At 60.4% G+C, this 23,204-nt stretch overlaps 2 protein-coding genes across 3 annotated transcripts in view; one reads left to right on the plus strand and one right to left on the minus strand.

Moving 5' to 3' along the window:
- The window catches only part of LOC146542743 (uncharacterized), a 6,463-nt gene extending 4,134 nt beyond the window's left edge, over nucleotides 1–2,329 (minus strand). Inside the window, exon 1 of the mRNA XM_085209557.1 lies at nucleotides 2,215–2,329. Coding sequence (XP_085065683.1) covers nucleotides 2,215–2,329 — 115 coding nt within the window. The remainder of the gene's footprint in view (nucleotides 1–2,214) is intronic.
- Nucleotides 2,330–3,346: 1,017 nt separating this feature from the next.
- Nucleotides 3,347–12,568, plus strand: HJV (hemojuvelin BMP co-receptor). Of its 2 annotated transcripts, none has more exons than XM_085209804.1 (4): nucleotides 3,347–3,443; nucleotides 7,516–7,678; nucleotides 8,943–9,445; nucleotides 11,806–12,568. In XM_085209804.1, the coding sequence occupies exons 2-4, from the start codon at nucleotides 7,582–7,584 to the stop codon at nucleotides 12,421–12,423; spliced, it is 1,218 nt and encodes a 405-aa protein (XP_085065930.1). In that variant the 5' UTR covers nucleotides 3,347–3,443; nucleotides 7,516–7,581; the 3' UTR covers nucleotides 12,424–12,568. The 2 variants fall into 2 exon arrangements, with proteins under 2 accessions (XP_085065930.1, XP_085065931.1); XM_085209805.1 differs by lacking the exon at nucleotides 3,347–3,443 and adding an exon at nucleotides 5,617–5,754.
- The last annotated feature ends 10,636 nt before the right edge of the window (nucleotides 12,569–23,204 follow it).

Here is a 23,204-nt window from a genome sequence, read left to right on the forward strand (position 1 = left end):
CTGGGGAGTGGGCTGCTCCCCTCCCTGCCCCCCCGTGTGTGTTGGGGCATTGCAATTAAAGGGGAAACTGAGGCACGGGGAGGCAGCCCCCACTCCCCTTGCCTCCCCCCCCCCCAAAATCCCGCTGTGCGTGGGGCAGTGTAACTGATGGGGAAATTGAGATAAGGGGGGGCTGCTCTCACCCTCTCCCCCCACCCCACAGCCCCAGTGTTTGTGCTGGGGAGTCACAGCTATAGGGAAACTGAGGGGGGGAACTTGGGGGGGGGGAACTGTTCCCCATTGCGTGCTTTGGGGCATCGCAACTAACGGGGAAACTGAGGCACGGGGGGGGGAGGGGGAGAGGGGCTTGGCCGCTATCACTGCCCGGCTGTGGTCAGAATGGGGGGGGGGGGCAGGGGGGGGGCAGCTCCCGGCCCCCACCGCCATCTGCTGAGCTCCGTTTTTAGCCACGCAGCTGCCCGGCCCCGCAGCAGGTGTGGGTGACTGATCCGCACGTCGGCATCCCGGCAGCGGGTCGGGATCGCGTCCTGGGGCGGTGCCAGCCCCAGTGGGTCACCCCCCACCCCCCCCACCCCACCCCCCCCTCATCTGGGTGCTCACTGCCCCTGGGGTCAGCGTCTCCATCATTGGGTTGGGCGGCATCCGTTGGGTCTGGTGTCCCCACTGGGTTTGATCCTCCATTGGGGTCGGACGCCACAACTGGCGCTGGGACCCTCATTGGGGTCGGGGATCCCTTGGGGGTTTGGGTATGGCGAGCTGGGGTCAGGCGCCCCCCTCGCCGCGTATCCCCACTGCGGGTACGTCCATCTACTGGCCTGCCATCTGCTGGCGGATCCTCTCTGGTGGGCTGCGTCATGCAGCTGCCGCCCCCGACCCTCCCGAGCCTGACGGGAGCCCTGCGTCACGCGGCGCCAGAGCCACGTCCTAGGCGCGACTCTACACTGCTGCCCTCTCCAACACGCCACGCAGCCGCATGGCCCTGGCACCACTACCCCCCAAGCACCGATCCGCCCCACGCCCCCCCCCCCCTCCTCCCACTCCCTCCTCCCCTCCCTCCTCCTCTCCTCTCCCCTCTCCTCTCCTCTCCTCTCCTCTCCTCTCCTCTCTCTCCTCTCCTCCTCTCCTCTCCTCTCCTCTCCTCTCCTCTCCTCTCCCCTCCTCTCCCCCCCTCCTCTCCCTTCCCTCCCTCCTCTCCTCCTCCCTCCTCTCCTCTCCTCTCCTCTCCTCTCCTCTCCTCTCCTCTCCTCTCCTCTCCTCTCCTCTCCTCTCCTCTCCTCTCCTCTCCTCTCCTCTCCTCTCCTCTCCTCCCTCCTCTCCTCTCCCCTCTCCCTCTCTCCTCTCCCCTCCCTCCCTCCCCTCCCCTCCCCTCCCTCCTCTCCTCTCCCCTCCCTCCTCTCCTCTCCTCCCTCTCCTCTCCTCTCCTCTCCTCTCCTCTCCTCTCCTCTCCTCTCCTCTCCTCTCCTCTCCTCTCCTCTCCTCTCCTCTCCTCTCTCCTCTCCTCTCCTCTCCTCTCCTCTCCTCCCATTGGGGATGATACCTTCATTGGGGTCACGTACCTCCATTGGGCTGGGAACCCCCATTGGGTTTGGGACCTTCATTGGGTTGGTTCCCTCATTGGAGTTGGGCACCTTTATCGGGGTTGGTACTTTGATGGGATCGGGCATCTCTATTGGGGTAAGGAACCTCCATCGAGTTGGGAACCCCCAGTAGGATTGGGATCTTCATGGAGGCTGGTACCTTCATTGGGGTTGGGCACCACTGTTTGGGTCAGGCACCTCCATTGGGGTTGGGACCCCCATTGGGGTTGGGACCCTCATTGGATTTGGGACCCTCTTTGGGGTTGGCACCATCTTTGGAGTTGGGACTTTCATTTGGTTTGGCACTTCCTTTGAGTTTGGTGATTTGATCAGGGTTGGTGCCTTCATTGAGTTGGGCACCTCCATTGGGGTCGGGCAATTCCATTGGGTTGGGCACCCCTTTTGGGGTTGGTACCCCCACTGGGCACATCTTTTGGGGTCAGTTTGGCACTTCCTCTGGTTTTGGTACTTTCATTGGGGTTGGTTCACTCACATTGGGGTTGGTACCCTCACACTGGGGTTGGTTTCCCCATTGGGGTCAGGCACCCCCATTAGGGTCGGGACCCTCATTGGGATTGAACACCCCTATAGGGTCAGGAGCCTCCATTGGGTTGGGAACCACCATGGGAATTGGTACCTTCGTTGGGGTCAGGCATCCCTGTTGGGATCAGGAGGCTCCACTGGCCAAGACCCTCTTTGGGGTTGGTACTTTTGTCGGGTTTGGGCACCTCTATCGGGGTGGGGATCCCCATTGCGGTTGGGCACCTCTATTGGGGTTGAGACCCTCATTGGGGTTGGGCACCTCCGTTAGGGTTGGGCACTTTCATCAGGGTTGAGATCCTCATAGAGGTTGGGCACCTCTTTGGGGTTGGGCACCTTAATTGGGGTGGGCACCTCTATTGGGATTGGGCACCTCTATTGGGGTGGGCACCTCCATTGGGATTGTGCACCTCTATTGGGGTTGGGCACCTCTTTGGGGTTGGGCACCTTAATTGGGGTGGGCACCTCTATTGGGGTTGGGACCCTCCATTGGGTTTGGGACTCTCCATTGGGTTTGGGACCCTCCATTGGGGTTGGGACCCTCCATTGGGTTTGGGACCCTCCATTGGGTTTGGGATCCTCCATTGGGTTGAGACCCTCCATTGGGTTTGGGATCCTCCATTGGGTTTGGGACCCTCCATTGGGGTTGGGATCCTCCATTGGGGTTGGGACCCTCCATTGGGGTTGGGACCCTCCATTGGGTTTGGGACCCTCCATTGGGGTTGGGACCCTCCATTGGGTTGGGATCCTCCATTGGGGTTGGGACCCTCCATTGGGGTTGGGACCCTCCATTGGGTTTGGGATCCTCCATTGGGGTTGGGACCCTCCATTGGGTTTGGGACCCTCCATTGGGTTTGGGACCCTCCATTGGGGTTGGGATCCTCCATTGGGGTTGGGACCCTCCATTGGGGTTGGGACCCTCCATTGGGGTTGGGATCCTCCATTGGGTTTGGGATCCTCCATTGGGGTTGGGATCCTCCATTGGGGTTGGGATCCTCCATTGGGTTTGGGATCCTCCATTGGGGTTGGGATCCTCCATTGGGGTTGGGACCCTCTTTGGCGTTGCTCTCACTGGGGATTTGGAGCACACCAACAGGCACCGTTTGGAAACCTTCACCTCTCCCACCCTCTCCTTTCCCTCCCCGCTGGAATTCAGTTTTCGGGATCGAAAATCCCGCCAGCTATTTTTAAAGCATCGCCTTCAGCCCTCCTCGCACCCGGTGACGGATGGGGCCGAGCACAGCCCAGCTGTTCGCCCTCCGCACCGATCCCACGGCAGCTCCATTCCACGCTGGAACCCAGAGGGACCCACGACTCTTCGCCAGGGTAGGGGCTGCGCTTCGGGTGGGGTCCCATTGGAACCCGGAGGAACATCCATCCCACTGCCGGGGGGGGGAGGGGGGCAGAGCTTCGGGTGGGGGTCGCGCTGCAGCCCCCTCCGCAGAGGTTTGGGGTTTGGTGGTGGGGAGAGGAATGCAAAGGATAGAAATGTCTTTCCCATCGGAGAGGAGGAAAAATGTCCCCTCCACGGAGCTGACACCGTCCCCAAAGCAGATGACGGATCCCCACCACCCCCAGCAGCAGCTCAGCTCCGCCCCATAGCAACAGATCCCCCCACGAGCAGCGGGATGATGCTCAGACCTGGAAGCCCAGCTGGCCCCCAGTGGCTGTGGGGCAGATGTGGGGTGCAGTGTGGGGTGCACGTGGGCTCTTTGGGGTGCCAGCCCCCACAGGGCGTTCCCAGTAGACTCCGTTCCCATGGGAATTCCCACCTGCCCGGCCCCACGTGTCACCCATCGGTGCTGTCCCCCTGCAGTGGGGGGAAGGACGCCCTGCAGGCAGCGCGGAGCCACGCTGAGATGTGGGGTGTTGTCTTTGCTCTCTGGTTGTCCCTCAATATCGGGTGATGGGCACAGAAGTGATGGGAAGGGAGGATCCGTGCACCCCAAATTGATGGGCATCAGAACCCCTCCTCCTGGTGGGAGTCCCGTCAGGATGTGAATTTCTCATTGGATGAAATCCCAAATCGCCCTCGAGGTGAGAGATCCCATGGGAGGAGCACTGTGGGATGGGTTTGGTCAGAACAAACCCAATGGCACCAGGGCACAAAAGGACCGGATCCCAACCCCAGCCCCCAGGGCCCCACATGGAGACCATCCAGTGCTGGGGGTCACCAAGAACCAGAGACCCCACATGGAGCAGCCAGTCCCAGAGAACCCTAAGAACTGGGGACCCCAAATGGATTTCCCAGAGCTGGAGAAGCCCCAAGAACCAGAGACCCCAAATGGAGCACCTGGCCTTGGAGAACCCCAAGCATGGAGATCCCCACATGGAGCATCCGGTGCTGGAGGAGCCCCAAGAACCAGAGATCCCAAATGGAGTTCCCACAGCTGAAGATGCCCCAAGCACCAGGAAACCCAAATGGAGCAGCTGGTGTTGGAAAAGCCCCAAGAACCAGAGATCCCAAATGGAGCATCCAGTGCTGGAGGAGCCCCAAGAACCGGAGACCCCAAATGGAGCATCCAGGGTTGGAGGAACCCCAAGAACCAGAGATCCCAAATGGAGCAGCTGGTGTTGGAAAAGCCCCAAGAATCAGAGACCCCAAATGGAGCATCCAGTGCTGGAGAAACCCCAAGAACCAGAGACCCCAAATGGAGCATCCAGTGCTGGAGAAACCCCAAGAACCAGAGACCCCAAATGGAGCATCCAGTGCTGGAGAAACCCCAAGAACCAGAGATCCCAAATGGAACATCCAGTGCTGGAGAAACCCCAAGAACCAGAGACCCCAAATGGAGCATCCAGTGCTGGAGGAGCCTCAAGAACCAGAGATCCCAAATGGAGCAGCCAGTGTTGGAGAAACCCCAAACATGGGGGACCCCACATGGCCCATCCGATGCCGCAGGACCCCTGTGGTCACCAAGAGAGGAGCACTGTCCCATAGGGCCGTGTGCCCATAGGGCTCCATAGGGCCGTGTGCCCATAGGCCCCATAGGGCCGTGTGCCCATAGGGCTCCATAGGGCCGTGTGCCCATAGGGCTCCGTAGGGCCGTGTGCCCATAGGACCCCATAGGGCCGTGTGCCCATAGGGCTCCATAGGGCCGTGTGCCCATAGGGCCCTGTAGGGCCGTGTGCCCATAGGCCCCATAGGGCCGTGTGCCCCACAGGTGGGATTTCAGGGAAGCTCATCCAACCTGGCGGCCATCGACCCCACTGACACCGGCGACCTTCGCTCTCCACTCCCAACTGCACCACGACGGGGGGAGCTGTGACCAGAAGAAGCACAGAAATGCTCACTGGGGACGGGGGGGTGGGGAACACGGCCCCTTCCCATAGGGATTCCCTCCACGTTGGTGTGAAGTGAGGAAGGGAGGAAGACCCCCCCAGCCGGAGCTCCCTCCTCTTCCTCGCGCCGCTCGCCCCGCACACCCGCGTGCCCCCCCGGCTAAATTTAGGCAGATCTATTTCAACACCCGTCCCCTGTCCCACGGCGGGGGGAGGACGGAGCAAAGGTAGCAGGAGAAGAAAGGAGGGGGGTCTGCGCCCCACAGCCCCCCTGGGTTTGGCTACCGGCCCCACGGCGCGCCGCGGTTGTCATTTGGGGTGGAGGCGGTGACGAGGCGGTGCTGGGGAGCGACGGGTGAGTGGGGCTGACGCATGGGGCAGGATGGGGGGGGGGGGGCACCCTCAGGGGTACCTGATGGAGGGAGCCCACCTGCCCTGTTTGCAGCCCAGGGAGCGGCAGTGAGGCCCCGCAGGGCTGGTAGCTGCTGCCCCATTCCCAGCACTGGCTGGGAGCCCACCTGCCCCATTGGCTGTGGGTAAGAGCAGCACCAGGGCTGACCCTACAGAGCCGCAAACCCACAAAGCCCTGAATGGCAGTGGGATCTGGTTTGGTTGGCTTTGCTTTCGGTTTGGTGCCCAAAAATGGCCAACCGGTTCACTGCAAGCCAAGGGACCCCCAGGGACCCCCAGGGACCCCCAGGGACCCCCTGCTGCTGTCAGAGCCGGGGTGTCCTCATCGCTGCAGCTCCAGTGCTGCAGAACTGCGTATCCCAACCAGAGCGGCACGGCCCCACGCTGCAGCCATCGGTGGCCCTCAGCTGAGTGCTGCACTGGGACGTGGGCCCACCGCCCCAAAACCCCACCACCCCGTTGCCCCGATGTCCCATTTCCCCACCACTCCAACACCCCATTTCCCCACCGTCCCTCTGTCCCACTGCCGCCTGGAAACGGGGGGCCCCCAGATCCTGTATAAACCTGGGAAGGATGTTGGGATCCCATATAACCCCAGGAAGGACACAGAGATGCCATATAGCACCATATGCAGCCCCTGTGTACAGGGATCCTATATAACCCTGGAGAGTATGCTCTGATCCCATACAAACCCAGGAAGGATGTGGGGATCCAACATAACCGCAGGAAGGATGTGGGGACCCTATATAACCCTGGGAAGGACACTCTCATCCCATATAACCCTGGGAAGGACACTCATCCCTTATAACCCTGGGAGGGACACTCATCCCATATAACCTTGGGAAGGACACTCATCCCATATAACCTTGGGAAGGACGCTCTCATCCCATATAACCCTGGGAGGGACACTCATCCCATATAACCTTGGGAAGGACACTCATCCCATATAACCCTGGGAAGGACACTCATCCCATATAACCCTGGGAAGAACACTCATCCCATATAACCTTGGGAAGGACGCTCTCATCCCACATATAACCCCAGGAAGGACGCTCTGATCCCATATAACCCCAGGAAGGACACACTGATCCCGTATAACCCTGGGAAGGACGCTCTGATCCCATATGGCCTTGGGAGGGGCTCTTGGTGCTCCCACATGGCCCCAGGCTGGGAGCCCACCTGCCCCATTGGCTGTGGGTAAGAGCAGCACCAGGGCTGACCCTACAGAGCCGCAAACCCACAAAGCCCTGAATGGCAGTGGGATCTGGTTTGGTTGGCTTTGCTTTCGGTTTGGTGCCCAAAAATGGCCAACCGGTTCACTGCAAGCCAAGGGACCCCCAGGGACCCCCAGGGACCCCCTGCTGCTGTCAGAGCCGGGGTGTCCTCATCGCTGCAGCTCCAGTGCTGCAGAACTGCGGGGAGGGCAGCAGTGGGGCTGAGAGCAACAGCCTGCAGCTCTGCACCCGCAGCTCTGCACCTGCAGCTTTGTACCCACAACTCTGCACCTGCAGCTATGTACCTGCAGCTCTGCACCTGCAGCTCTGCACCTGCAGCTCTGCACCTGCAGCTTTGTTCCTGCAGCTCTGCACCTGCAGTTGTGCACCTGCAGCTCCATGCGTGCAGTTCTGCACCCGCAGCTCTGTGCATGCAGCTCCCAGCCTTGCAGGCACCGCACCGCTCAGACCCCCCTCTTTCTCACTCCCAGGTTTGCAGCTGGATGAAGTCAGGCCAGGCCAGTGGGTGAGCAACCTCCTGCTCTACATGGATTGGAATGGGGAAAGCCAGCTGCAGTAAGAGTCCGGCACAGCTGGAGCACGGCCTCTTCCTCCAGGCTCTCCTCCTCCTCCTCCTGCTCTGCTGCAGGCATGGTAAGGAGCCACCGTAGCACAGCTGCACCTGCAGCACCAGGAGGGAGTGGGAGCAAAACGTCCCCCAGCATCACCCGGCTGCTCCTGTGTGGCTGGAGGGAGGGGGAGCAGGCAGCAGGGACCCCCCCCCAGCCCTGCAGATCCGTTATCTCCAAAGATAAGGCAGGAAGGGCCAGGTGCAGACCCGACTTGACAAAGCTCAGAAGGTCCCATCTGTCCCCTCGGGGTGAAGGATCTCACCCAGAGCTGCGTTGCAGGGTCAGGGCGCTGCTCCCATGGCCCAGTTGTTCCCAGGCAGCTCTTGGGCCCCACAGCACCCCCAGGCTGCCCTCTGTGTTGGGACGCAGCCAGCAGTGCTGGGCATGTAGAAAGCTGGTGATGGGACCTGGCTGCTGGGTTTGCTGATGTGGGGAGAGCGACGTCTCCAAAAAATGGCTCCTTTGCAAGGTTCAGTGGGGGCTGAGCAGTGAGAGGTGCTCTACTGGGTGCCTTGTCTCATCCCTCATCCCATCCCATCCCATCCCATCCCATCCCATCTCCTATCCATCTCATCTCATCCCATCCCATAATCCCTTCTTCCATCCCATCTCCCATCCCATCCCAAACCGTCCCCAAACCAACCCATCCCATCCCATCCCATCCCATCCCATCCCATCCCATCCCATCCCATCCCATCCCGTCCCGTCCCGTCCCATCCCATTCCGTCTCATCCCATCCCATCCCATCCCATCCCATCCCATCCCATCCCATCCCATCCCATCCCATCCCCATCCCATAACCCCTCTTTCCCATCCCATCTCTTATCCCATCTCATCCCATCTCATAACCCCTCCTTCCCATTCCATCCCATCCCATCCCCTTCCCATCCCACCTTCTGTCCCATCCCATCCCATCCCATCCCATCCCATCCCATCCCATCCCATCCCATCCCATCCCATCCCCATCCCCTAACCCTCTTTCCCATCCCATCCCATCCCATCCCATCCCGTCCCGTCCCGTCCTGTCCCATCCCGTCCCATCCCATCCCATCCCATCCCATCCCATCCCATCCCATCCCATCCCATCCCATCCCATCCCATCCCATCCCATCCCATCCCATCCCATCCCCATCCCATAACCCCTCTTTCCCATCCCATCCCATCCCATCCCATCCCATCCCATCCCATCCCCATCCCATAACCCCTCTTTCCCATCCCATCCCATCCCATCCCATCCCACCCCACCCCACCCCACCCCACCCCACCCCACTCCCCACCTCCCCCAGTGTCTTCCCAGTGCAAGATCCTGCGCTGCAACTCCGACTTCGTGGCAGCCACGCTCAACCTGCGCGGCTCGAGCCGCTCTGCCGCCTACTGCACGGCCCTGCGCTCCTACTCGCACTGCACACGCCGCACGGCGCGCACCTGCCGCGGCGACCTGGCCTTCCACTCGGCCGTGCACGGCATCGAGGACCTGATGATCCAACACAACTGCTCCAAGGACGGTCCCACCTCACCTCCCCGGCCACGCGCGCCGACGCCGGATCACCAAAGCTTCCCAGCTTCGGAGATGTGCGACTACGAGAAGACGTTCCGCTCCAAGCACGGCCGCCCGCCGCGCTACCAGCACTGCGCCGCCTTCGGGGACCCCCACGTCCGCACGTTCCACGACGATTTCCACACGTGCCGGGTGGAGGGAGCCTGGCCGCTGCTGGACAACGAGTACCTCTTTGTGCAAGCCACCAGTGCGCCCGTGGCTGAGGGCTCCAACGCCACCGTCACCAGCAAGGTGTGCGGCTGCAGGGGGCGGAGGGGGCCAGACCCCGTCGGTGCCAGGGACCCACAGTGCGTCAGGAGTCACTGGGGGGCCAGGGAACTCATCATGTATCAGGGGGCACCAGGAGGGACCAGGGATCCCAGAGGTGTTTGGGATCCCATAGAGTGCCAGAAACCCCATAATGTGACAGGAGGTCATCAGGAGGGCCAGGGATCCCAGAGGTGTTTGGGATCCCATAGAGTGCCAGGAACCCCATAATGTGCCAGGAGGTCACCAGGAGGAGCCAGGGATCCCAGAGGTGTTTGGGATCCCTTAGAGTGCCAGAAACCCCATAATGTGCCAGGAGGTCATCAGGAGGAGCCAGGGATCCCAGAGGTGTTTGGGATCCCATAGAGTGCCAGAAACCCCATAATGTGCCAGGAGGTCATCAGGAGGGACCAGGGATCCAGAAGGTGTTTGGGATCCCGTAGAGTGCCAAGAACCCCATAATGTGCCAGGAGGTCACCAGGAGGAACCAGGGATCCTGAAGGTGTTTGGGATCCCATAGAGTGCCAGGAACCCCACAATGTGCCAGGAGGTCACCAGGAGGGACCAGGGATCCTGTAGGTGTTTGGGACCCCGTAGAGTGCCAGGAACCCCACAATGTGCCAGGAGGTCACCAGGAGGAGCCAGGGATCCTGAAGGTGTTTGGGACCCCGTAGAGTGCCAGGAACCCCACAATGTGCCAGGAGGTCACCAGGAGGGACCAGGGATCCTGAAGGTGTTTGGGACCCCGTAGAGTGCCAGGAACCCCACAATGTGCCAGGAGGTCACCAGGAGGAGCCAGGGATCCTGAAGGTGTTTGGGACCCCGTAGAGTGCCAGGAACCCCACAATGTGCCAGGAGGTCACCAGGAGGGACCAGGGATCCTGAAGGTGTTTGGGACCCATAGAGTGCCAGGAACCCCATCACGTGCCAGGAGGTCATCAGGAGGGAACAGGGATCCTGAAGGTGTTTGGGATCCCATAGAGTGCCAGGAACCCCACAGTGTGCCAGGAGGTCACCAGGAGGAGCCAGGGATCCAACAGAGTGCCAGGGACCCACAGTGTATCAGGGGTCCGCAGAAAAGCCAGAGAACCCATAAGAAGTCACAGGGTCACCAAGAGGCGCCAAGGACCCCATAGGGGGACAGGAACCCACCAGTGTGTAAGGGGTCACCAGGAGGAGCCAGGGACCCCATAATGTATAAGGGGGTCACCAGGAGTGGACAGAGATCCTGCAGAGTTCCAGGGACCCCGCAGTGTGTCAGGGGTCCCAGAGGTGCCTGCAACCCCTTAGGGTTCCAGGAGGCCTGTAATATATCAGGGGCCCCAGGAGCTACAGGAAACCCCAGAGGGTGACCCCCACAATGTGTTCGGGGAGCAGGAGGGGCTCAGGGATCCTGTAGAGTGCCAGGGACCCCGAAATGTATCAGGGGTCCCCAGGAAGTACAAGAAACCCCATAAGATGCCAGGGACCCCACAGTGTGTTAGAGGTCACCAGGAAGGACAGGGATCCCATAGAGTTCCAGAGACCCCACAGTGTGTAAGAGATCCCTAGGAGTTTCAGGTATCCCATAACAAGACAGGGGTCACCAGTAGGGGGCAGAAACCCTATAGGGTGCCAGGGACCCCATAATGTGTCAGGGGATCCCCAGTAGGCACCAGGAACACTACAGGGTATCAGGGACCCCATAATGTTCCAGAGATCCCTATAATGTGTCAGGAATTCTTAGGGGATCCCTGGCACCCTATGGGGTTTCTGGCACCTTCTGGGGACCTTTTGGGTGTCTCTGTCCCCTCCTCGGGGTCCTTGGCACCCAATGGGGTCCTTGGTTTTGCATCGGTATCTGACGGGTTGTCAGGGTCTCTGGGGGGGTTCGCAGTGCTTTACGGGGGTCCCTGATGGGGGGGTGGGGAGGGAAATGGCTTTGAACCAAAGGAGGGGAATGTGGGTGAGATGTGGCTGAGGAGGGGGGGAGGGGAGGGGAGGGGAGGGGAGGGGAGGGGAGGGGGAGGGAGGGAATCCTCCACACGGAGCTGTGGGGCCGCAACACTGCCCAGAGCTGTGGGTGCCCCATCCCTGCAGGTGGGGGGCACGCAGCCTACAGGGGGCTGATGTGGGGCTGGGGGGGCTGGGAGGTCCCCCAACCCGCAACTCAACGGCCTCGCGTCGGGGAGGCGTGGGCAGATTGGGAAGAATTTCTTCTCCAGAAGAGCGGCTGGGCACAGAAAGGGCCTGCAGGGAAGGAGGGGTCAGCGCCCAGAGGGATGCGGGGACACAGAGCTGAGCGACGCGGGGCGGGGGGAGACGGAGGCAGGGGTCCTGGGTTCTGAGAGCGCCGTCCCCTGCAGCTCACCATCATCTTCAAGAACATGAAGGAGTGCACGGAGCAGAAGGTGTACCGAGCCGAGCTGGACAACGTGCCCGCAGCCTTCGAGGACGGCTCGGTGACGGGCGGCGAGCGGCCGGGGGGAGTCGGGCTGCACATCCACGAGCGCAGCCCTGGGCGACACGTGGAGATCCGAGCTCCGTACATCGGCACCACCATCGCCGTGCGCCAGGCCGCCCGTCAGCTCTCCTTCTCCATCCGTGCCGCCGAGGAGGTGACCCGCGCCTTCACATCGGAGCAGGACCTGCAGCTGTGCGTGGCCGGCTGTCCCCGCAGCCAGCGCATCTCCCGCAGCGTGCGCAGCCGTGCGGCGGCGCAGGCGGCTCGGGCGCTTTGCAAAGCCACGCTGCCCGTGGAGGACGTTTACTTCCAGTCGTGCGTCTTCGACGTGGTCACCTCCGGCGATGCCAACTTCACCATGGCGGCACGAGGAGCGCTGGAGGACGCCAGGGATTTCCTTCCCGACGCGGAGAAGCTGCACATCTTCCAGGCCGGGGCGGGCTGCCCGCGTGCACCTCCCTCCTTCCTCCTCCTCCTCCTCCTCGTCTGCAGTCTTTGCGCTCTCAGGTCACAATTGTGACCCCTCTTGTGAGCCTTTTGATGGCACTTGTGACCTTTTTGTGACCCTCATTGGCACTGGTGACCCTTTTGTTGGCACTGGTGACCATTGCCAGCGCATGTCACCCTTTTGTTGGCACTTGTGACCCTTTGGTTGGCACTGGTGATCCTTTCATTGACACTTGTGGCTGTTGTTGGCACATGTCACCCTTTTGTTGGCACTGGTGACCTTTTGGTGTCCCTCATTGGCATTGGTGACCCTTTTGTTGGCACTGGTGACCACTGCCAATGCATGTCACCCTTTTGTTGGCACCTGTGACCTTTTTGTGATCCTCATTGACACTGGTGACTTTTGTTGGCACTTGTGACCTTTTTGTTGGCACAGGTGACCTTTCGGTTGGCATTGGTGACCCTTTTGTTGGCACTTGTGTCCACTGCCATTGCATGTCACCCTTTTGTTGGCACTGGTGACCTTTTTGTGACCCTCATTGGCACTTGTGGCTGTTGTTGGCGGATGTCACCCTTTTGTTGGCAGATGTCACCCTTTTGTTGGCACTTGCGACCTTTTTGCGACCATTGTTGGCACTGGTGACCCTTCGGTTGGCACTGGTGACCCTTTTGTTGGCACTGGTGACCATTGCCAGCACGTCACCCTTTTGTTGGCACTTGTGACCTTTTTGTGACCCTCATTGGCACTGGTGACCCTTTGGTTGGCACTTGTGACCTTTTTGGTGACCCTTATTGGCACCGGTGACCCTTTGGTTGTCATTGGTGACCCTTTTGTTGGTACAGATGACCACTGTCAGCACATGTCACCCTTTTGTTGGCACCTGTGACCCTTTTGTTGGCACTTGTGATCCTTTGGTTGGCATTGGTGACCATTGCCGGTGCATGCCACCCTTTTGTTGGCACTTGTGACCTTTTTGGTGACCCTCATTGGCACTGGTGACACTTTTGTTGGCACTTGTGACCTTTTTGTGACCCTCATTGGCACAGGTGACCCTTCGGTTGGCATTGGTGACCCTTTTGTTGGACCTTTTTGTGTCTCTCATTGGCACTGGTGACCATTGCCAGCATGTCACCCTTTTGTTGGCACTTGTGACCTTTTTGTGACTCTCACTGGCACCGGTGACCCTTCTGTTGGCACTGGTGACCCTTTTGTTGGCACTGGTGACCACCGTCAGCGCATGTCACCCTTTTTCTTGGCAGATGTCACCCTTTTGTTGGCACTTGCGACCCTCATTGGCACCGGTGACCCTTCGGTTGAGACTTGTGACCTTTTTTGTGACCTTCATTGGCACCGGTGACCCTTTGGTTGGCACGGATGACCCTCACTGTGGGATGCTTCACTTCCAAAGTGCAACAGGAGACTGATGCTGAGTCAGAGTGGTGCTGAGTCAGATTGATGCTGAGTCAGATTGATGCTGAGTCAGATTGGTGCTGAGTCAGATTGATGCTGAGTCAGACCCAGGCCGGGCTCAATGACGGACATCCCGGATGGAGTGAGCACGGCAGGAGAGGAGCAGAGAGGCAGAGCTCTGAGGTGGGGTCTCCAGATGCGCCCCTTCCCCTCCGCTGTGCTCCTCTCCCACCACGCAGATCTCCGCTGCTCCCTCCAGGTTCTCCCCCCACATGTGGTTCCCCAAAGACACGGCGATGTTCCCACTCTGGTTTTCCTGCAGTCCGGCATCGACACGTGGCCCCACATCCAGGCTTTGGGACTACGGAGCGGTGCGGACTTTCCTTCAGAAAGGAACTCGGTCCCCCAACAAGCTGTGGGGTCTCTGTCACCCTATAGGGTTTCCAACACCTCCCGGGCTACCCTGACTCCTTATGGGATCGCTGGCACCCTATGGGATTCCTGCTATCTTCCAGTGACCCTGATGACTTATGGGGTCTTGGTGCCCTATAGGGTTCCTGTTACCCCATTAAAGTATCTGACATCTTATGGGGATCTCAGGCACCCCAATAGGGTCCCCACCATCTGATGAGGGTCTTCATCACCCTATGGGGTTTCAAGCACTTCCTGGGGTGCTCTGACACATTATGGGGTCCCTGGCACCCTATGGGGTTTCTGGCACCTCCTGGGGACCCCTGACACATTGTGGGGTCTTGGTATCCTAAGTGATTCCTGGTACCCTATTAAAGTCTCTGATATGTTGTGGGGATTCCTGGCACCCCAATAGGGTCCCCACCATCTGATGGGAGTCTCTGGCATCCTATGGGATCTCTGACACCTACTGGTGACCCTTGACTCATTACGGGGGTCTACAGGATTCCTGACATCCCAGAAGAGTTCCTGACCTATAATGGGGGTCCCTGACATGTTATGGGGATCCCTGGCACCCTAATAGGGTCTCAGCCGTGTGATGCAATTCATGGGACCTTATGGGGTTTCTGGCACTTTCTGGGGACCCCCTGCCTCCTTATGGGGTCTCGTTACCTTACAAGATTCCTGGTGCCTCACTGAAGGCTCTGACATGTTATGGGGATCCCTCGCACCCCAGTAGGACCCCAACCATGTGATGGGTTTTGTGGCACCCTATGGGGTTTTTGGCACCTCTTGGGGACCCGTGGCACATCATGTGGTCCCTGTCACACTGTGGGGCCCCTGGCACCCTATGGGGTTTTTGGAACTTCCATGGGAACTCTTCCCACATTATGGGGTCCCTGGCACCCTATGGGGTTTTTGGAACTTCCATGGGGACTCCTCCCACATTATGGGATCCCTGGCACCCTATGGGGTTTTTGGAACTTCCATGGGGACTCCTCCCACATTATGGGGTCCCTGGCACCCTCTGGGGTTTTTGGAACTTCCACGGCGACTCTTCCCACATTATGGGGTCCCTGGCACCCTATGGGGTTTTTGGAACTTCCACGGGGACTCTTCCCACATCATGGGATCCCTGGCACCCTATGGGGTTTTTGGAACTTCCACGGCGACTCTTCCCACATTATGGGGTCCCTGGCACCCTATGGGGTTTTTGGAACTTCCATGGGGACTCTTCCCACATCATGGGATCCCTGGCACCCTCTGGGGTTTTTGGAACTTCCACGGCGACTCTTCCCACATTATGGGGTCCCTGGCACCCTATGGGGTTTTTGGAACTTCCACGGCGACTCTTCCCACATCATGGGGTCCCTGGCACCCTATGGGGTTTTTGGAACTTCCATGGGGACTCTTCCCACATTATGGGATCCCTGGCACCCTATGGGGTTCCCCACACACTGGGGCATCCCTGGCATCCCAGTGAGGCCTCTTCTTCCCACTGGCTCTTCTGCTGCGGGCTCAGAGTGACCCAGAAGGAACCATTTCTTCCCCAGATCGGCGTTTCCCACCCCTCCCAGCCCCCCCCATGCTGAGTGTGGGGTTTCTCCGCTCCGCGTCCGCTGCTCCCGTCGCTCAGCCCGGAGCGCTGTGACATTAAAGGGCGCTATTTTTGAAGTCCTCATTTCCTGACACCCGATAACATCTCCCCTCCCACCACCCACTGCTGCTGGGACTCCACAGCCCTGTGTGCTCTGCATACCCCCACGCTGAGGGGGGGGGGGTGGGGTCTGCCCTGCAGTGTCACAGCCCCCAGGGATGAAGGTCCCCGTGGTGGTCGCACTGCCCGTGTCCCCATGGCACCGCAGAGCAGTGGGGCACACCGCAATGCCATGCAATGCAGTATCATAGAATGACAGAATGGTTGGGGTTGGAAGAGATCCTATAGGTCATAGAGCCATGGGATCATGGCATGGTTGGGTTGGGGGGACCCTATGGATCATAGAGCCATGGGATCATGGCATGGTTGGGTTGGGGGGACCCTATAGATCATAGGACTATGGGATCATGGCACAGTTGGGTTGGGGTGACCCTATGGATCATAGAGCCATGGGATCGTGGCATGGTTGGGTTGGGGGGACCCTATGGATCATAGAGCCATGGGATCGTGGCATGGTTGGGTTGAGGGGGACCCTATGGATCATAGAGCCATGGGATCATGGCATGGTTGGGTTGGGAGGGACCCTATGGGTCATAGAGCCATGGGATCGTGGCATGGTTGGGTTGGGGGAACCGTATAGATCATAGGACTATGGGATCATGGCACAGTTGGGTTGGGGTGACCCTATGGATCATAGAGCCATGGGATCGTGGCATGGTTGGGTTTGAAGGACCCTACAAATCATAGAACCATGGGATCTCTGTATGGTTGTGTTGAGAGGGACCCTAAAGATCATAGAGCCATGGGATCATGGCACAGTTGGGTCGGGGGGACTCTATAGATCATAGAGCCATGGGATCGTGGCATGGTCGGGTTGGGGGGATCCTATAGATCATAGAGCCATGGGATCGTGGCATGGTTGGGTTGGGGGGATCCTATAGATCATAGAGCCATGGGATCATGGTACCATTGGGTTTGAAGGACCCTACAAATCATAGAACCATGGGATCTCTGTATGGTTGTGTTGAGGGGGACCCTACAGATCATAGAGCCATGGGATCGTGGCATGGTTGGGTTGGGGGAACCCTATGGATCATAGAACCATGGGATCTCTGTATGGTTGTGTTGAGAGGGACCCTACAGATCATAGAAGGACTCTGTAGTGTCCTTCAAACCCAACCATGCAGTGATCCCATGGTTCTACGACCTACAGGGTCTCTCCAATGATCCATAGGTTCCCTCCAACCCAAATTCTCCAAGCAGCTCAGCAGCCTCAACGCTTTGGCACAGTTCGGGGCGGGGGTCCCCAGTGTCACAGCCCAGGCCGTGAGGTGCCAGCTTCAGTTCAGAAGGAACACAGGCAAGGTTTTTCTGCACCCCCCTCAGCGGTGGAAGCAGAGCCGTGCCAGGCTGTGCTGAGCACTGGCAGCAGAGCAGAGACCTTTCCCCCCCTTCCCCTCAGATCACACTCAGACATACAGGAGCGCAGCCAAAGCCCCATTGATACCAACGAGAGTATTTCCATTGACGTCAGCAAAGCTGGGACGGAGCCCAGTGCTTCCCAGCGTGTGTCACTGGCCAGAAGAGTGCCTGGCACGGGGAGGGAGCCTCCGTGTGCTGCTCCTGGGTGCCCGCATGGGGCGACGGAACCCCGCTGCTGCCACCTGCCCTGCGTCACACCTGAGTGCCACCGACAGCAGCACCGGGACTCAGCGGGTGGTGTCTGCAGTGCTGCACCTGGCTCAGGGCTGCGGCAGCTGTGGGGGCTTCAGCGGGGCAGCAGCAGCAGCGCTGATGTGCCATAGAGTGCCTTGGAGCTGCCGTGTGCCATAAAGTGCCATGGAGCTGCTGTGTGCCATAGAGTGCCATGGAGCTGCTGTGTGCCATAGAGTGCCATGGAGCTGCTGTGTGCCATAGAGTGCCACGGAGCTGCCTTAGAGTGCCATGGAGCTGCTGTGTGCCATAGAGTGCCATGGAGCTGCCATAGAGTGCCATGGAGCTGCCGTGTGCCATAGAGTGCCATGGAGCTGCCATAGAGTGCCATGGAGCTGCTGTGTGCCATAGAGTGCCATGGAGCTGCTGTGTGCCATAGAGTGCCATGGAGCTGCCGTGTGCCATAGAGTGCCATGGAGCTGCCATAAAGTGCCATGGAGCTGCTGTGTGCCATAGAGTGCCATGGAGCTGCCATAGAGTGCCATGGAGCTGCTGTGTGCCATAGAGTGCCATGGAGCTGCCATAGAGTGCCATGGAGCTGCCGTGTGCCATAGAGTGCCATGGAGCTGCCATAGAGTGCCATGGAGCTGCTGTGTGCCATAGAGTGCCTTGGAGCTGCCGTGTGCCATAAAGTGCCATGGAGCTGCCGTGTGCCATAGAGTGCCATGGAGCTGCTGTGTGCCATAGAGTGCCATGGAGCTGCTGTGTGCCATAGAGTGCCATGGAGCTGCCTTAGAGTGCCATGGAGCTGCTGTGTGCCATAGAGTGCCACGGAGCTGCCTTAGAGTGCCATGGAGCTGCTGTGTGCCATAGAGTGCCATGGAGCTGCCATAGAGTGCCATGGAGCTGCCGTGTGCCATAGAGTGCCATGGAGCTGCCATAGAGTGCCATGGAGCTGCTGTGTGCCATAGAGTGCCATGGAGCTGCTGTGTGCCATAGAGTGCCATGGAGCTGCCGTGTGCCATAGAGTGCCATGGAGCTGCCATAGAGTGCCATGGAGCTGCTGTGTGCCATAGAGTGCCATGGAGCTGCCGTGTGCCATAGAGTGCCATGGAGCTGCCATAGAGTGCCATGGAGCTGCTGTGTGCCATAGAGTGCCATGGAGCTGCTGTGTGCCATAGAGTGCCATGGAGCTGCCGTGTGCCATAGAGTGCCATGGAGCTGCCATAAAGTGCCATGGAGCTGCTGTGTGCCATAGAGTGCCATGGAGCTGCCATAGAGTGCCATGGAGCTGCTGTGTGCCATAGAGTGCCATGGAGCTGCCATAGAGTGCCATGGAGCTGCCGTGTGCCATAGAGTGCCATGGAGCTGCCATAGAGTGCCATGGAGCTGCTGTGTGCCATAGAGTGCCTTGGAGCTGCCGTGTGCCATAAAGTGCCATGGAGCTGCCGTGTGCCATAGAGTGCCATGGAGCTGCTGTGTGCCATAGAGTGCCATGGAGCTGCTGTGTGCCATAGAGTGCCATGGAGCTGCCTTAGAGTGCCATGGAGCTGCTGTGTGCCATAGAGTGCCACGGAGCTGCCTTAGAGTGCCATGGAGCTGCTGTGTGCCATAGAGTGCCATGGAGCTGCCATAGAGTGCCATGGAGCTGCCGTGTGCCATAGAGTGCCATGGAGCTGCCATAGAGTGCCATGGAGCTGCTGTGTGCCATAGAGTGCCATGGAGCTGCTGTGTGCCATAGAGTGCCATGGAGCTGCCGTGTGCCATAGAGTGCCATGGAGCTGCCATAGAGTGCCATGGAGCTGCTGTGTGCCATAGAGTGCCATGGAGCTGCCGTGTGCCATAGAGTGCCATGGAGCTGCCATAAAGTGCCATGGAGCTGCTGTGTGCCATAGAGTGCCATGGAGCTGCCATAGAGTGCCATGGAGCTGCTGTGTGCCATAGAGTGCCATGGAGCTGCCATAGAGTGCCATGGAGCTGCCGTGTGCCATAGAGTGCCATGGAGCTGCCATAGAGTGCCATGGAGCTGCTGTGTGCCATAGAGTGCCATGGAGCTGCCGTGTGCCATAGAGTGCCATGGAGCTGCTGTGTGCCATAAAGTGCCATGGAGCTGCTGTGTGCCATAGAGTGCCATGGAGCTGCTGTGTGCCATAGAGTGCCATGGAGCTGCTGTGTGCCATAGAGTGCCATGGAGCTGCCGTGTGCCATAGAGTGCCATGGAGCTGCCGTGTGCCATAGAGTGCCATGGAGCTGCCATAAAGTGCCATGGAGCTGCTGTGTGCCATAGAGTGCCATGGAGCTGCCGTGTGCCATAGAGTGCCATGGAGCTGCCGTGTGCCATAAAGTGCCATGGAGCTGCTGTGTGCCATAGAGTGCCATGGAGCTGCTGTGTGCCATAGAGTGCCATGGAGCTGCCGTGTGCCATAGAGTGCCATGGAGCTGCCATAGAGTGCCACAGAGCGTGACAAAGAGCTGCCATGTGCCGTAGAGCTGCCATGTGCCATATTGCTGCCACGTACCACAGATCCACCCGGTGCCGTAGAGTCGACCGGTTCCCAGCCGCGGGTGCCCACAACGCAGCGGAGCGGAGCGGAGGTTCCCCCGAACGGCCGCAATTCGGACTCGGGACGCCCGACGGGGACCCGGCCGGACCCAGGCACGGTGCCGGTGGGCCCAGCGGGCAACGCCGCGTTCCGGTGTCCCCAAAGCCCGGAGGTCCCCGAGGGGCAGCGCAGCCGGAGCTCCGCGCGTCCCTCCAGCCGCCGTGGATGCGCTCCGAGCGGCGGCTCTCGGAACACGAACGCGTCCCGCGGGGTCCGCGTCCATCGCCGAACGCGACGGCGGCACCGCAACCGCAAACGGCGCAGCGGAGCAGCGCGGAGCCCGATGTCGTTCCCGCAAACGCCTCCAGAGGTCCGTCCGAGTCCAGCCGTGCGCGCAGCGACCCGCAGAGCGCGGCACGAGGGCAAAGCGGGGCCGGCAGTGCGGGCAGTGCTGCTGCTATGGCTGCTGCGGGGTGGCACTGCTGGCACTGCTGGCACTGCTGGCACTGCGGGGTGGCACTGCTGGCACTGCTGGCACTGAGGGCACTGTTGCTGCTGTGGCACTGCAGGCGCTACATTGTGGCACAGCGGGCACTGCTGGCACTGCGGGGTGGCACTGCTGGCACTGCTGGCACTGCTGGCACTGCGGGGTGGCACTGCTGGCACTGCTGGCACTGAGGGCACTGTTGCTGCTGTGGCACTGCAGGCGCTACATTGTGGCACAGCGGGCACTGCTGGCACTGCGGGGTGGCACTGCTGGCACTGCTGGCACTGCTGGCACTACGGGGTGGCACTGCTGGCACTGCTGGCACTACGGGGTGGCACTGCTGGCACTGCTGGCACTGCGGGGTGGCGCTGCGGGCACTGCTGGCACTGAGGGCACTGTTGCTGCTGTGGCACTGCTGGCACTACATTGTGGCACAGCGGGCACTGCTGGCACTGTGGGTGGCACAGCAGGCACTGCAGAATGGCACTGCTGGCACTGCTGGCACTGCGGGGTGGCACTGCTGGCACTGCTGGCACTACGGGGTGGCACTGCTGGCACTGTTGGCACTACGGGGTGGCACTGCTGGCACTGCTGGCACTGAGGGCACTGTTGCTGCTGTGGCACTGCTGGCACTACATTGTGACACAGCGGGCACTGCTGGCACTGCGGATGGCACAGCAGGCACTGCAGAACGGCACTGCTGGCACTGCGGGGTAGCACTGCTGGCACTGCTGGCACTGCGGGGTGGCACTGCTGGCACTGCTGGCACTACGGGGTGGCACTGCTGGCACTGTTGGCACTACGGGGTGGCACTGCTGGCACTGCTGGTACTGCAGGGTAGCACTGCTGGCACTGCTGGCACTGAGGGCACTGTTGCTGCTGTGGCACTGCAGACACTACATTGTGGCACAGCGGGCACTGCTGGCACTGCGGGGTGGCACAGCAGGCACTGCAGAATGGCACTGCTGGCACTGCTGGCACTACGGGGTGGCACTGCTGGCACTGTTGGCACTGAGGGCACTGTTGCTGCTATGGCACTGCTGGCACTACATTGTGGCACAGCGGGCACTGCTGGCACTGCGGGTGGCACAGCAGGCACTGCAGAACGGCACTGCTGGCACTGCTGGCACTGTTGCTGCTATGGCACAGCGGGCACTGCTGACATTGCAGAACAGCACTGCTGGCACTGAGGGCACTGTTGCTGCTGTGGCACTGCTGGCACTACATTGTGGCACAGCGGTCACTGCTGGCACTGCAGGGTGGCACTGCTGGCACTGAGGACACTGTTGCTACTATGGCACTGCTGGCACTGCTGGCACTAAAATACAACAGGCACAATGGCACAGCAGAGCTGGCACTGCAGCACAGCACAGCCGGCCCTGTGGCATGGCAGTATGGCACAGCTGGCACTGTAGCATGGCACAGCAGGCAATACAGCACAGCCGGCACGGCATCGTTGCACAGCTGGCACTCTGGCACAGCAGGCAGGAGGGCACAGGTGGCACCGCAGCCTGGCAGAGCTGGCACTATGGCACACCTGACATGGCAGGCAGGCACAGCAGCCAGTATTGCACAGCTGGCACTGCAGCACAGCTGGTACTCACAGCACAGCTGCCACTGCGTCCTGGCACAGCTGCCACTGTGGCCCGACACAACTGGCACAGCATCCCAGCGCAGTTGGCACTGCGGCAAGGCAAAGATGGCACAGCTGGCGCAGCATCCCAGCAGAGCTGGCGCTATGGCACAGTAGACACTGCGGCACTGCATCTTGGCACAGCTCTCTGGCACAGCTGGCATTGCAACACGGAACTGCTGGCACTGAAACATGGAAAATCTGGCACTGCAACACGGCACAGCTGGCACTATGGCACAGCTGGCACTGCGGCACAGCCAGCACTATGGCACAGCTGCCACTGCATCCTGGCACAGTTGGCACTCTGGCACAGTTTGAGGGTCTGGGGGGGGATCCAACCCCACAATTTGAGGCTCCATGGGGGGATGGGGGGCTCCAACCCCACAGTTTGGGGGTCTGCGATGGGGGAAGGGCTCCAAACCACAGTTTGAGGGTCCATGGGGGGGGGGGGGGGCTGGGCAGTTTGAAGGTGTTTGGTAGGGGAGCGGGGAGGGGGGGGAAGCTCCGACCCCACAGTTTGAGGGTCCACGGAGGTGGGGAGGGGCTCCAAACCACACTTTGAGGGTCTTCGGGAGTAGGGGGGGAAGCCCCGACCCCACAGTTTGAGGGTGAGCACCGCCCAGCAGCATCCCCGTACCCCCGCTTATAGAACGAAGGGACCCCCGCCGGTCACCCAGACCCAAGCCCCTCTCCTGCCCCCCCCATAAAAAGGGGCACCGACCCCACAGCGTTTGTCACCGATCCCCATCCGGACACCGCGCCGCCCGACCGACCCAGAGCCCAGAGACAGCGGCAGCGCTGCCGCCGGGCGCAACCTCAGAATCTGGGGGTGACTCCGAGCGGGGGGTCCCGGCCGGGCTGAGCCCAAGGGTCGAGGCAGAGGTGCCCCCCCCCCCCCCCCGCTTTATTTTCCAGCTGCTCGATGGTCGCAGGAGGCACCCGAGGAACGCTGCCAAAGGAAATGCCTTTTCCGGCTCCGCGCAGCGCGTTCCTCCGCTCGGGACAAATTCAGCTCCCCCCCCCCCCACCCCGACGGCCCTCTCTGCTTCCCCCCCTTCC

Source organism: Meleagris gallopavo, chromosome 27 (assembly GCF_905368555.1).
Source record: "Meleagris gallopavo chromosome 27, MGAL_WU_HG_1.1, whole genome shotgun sequence".
Classification (NCBI taxonomy): domain Eukaryota; kingdom Metazoa; phylum Chordata; class Aves; order Galliformes; family Phasianidae; genus Meleagris; species Meleagris gallopavo.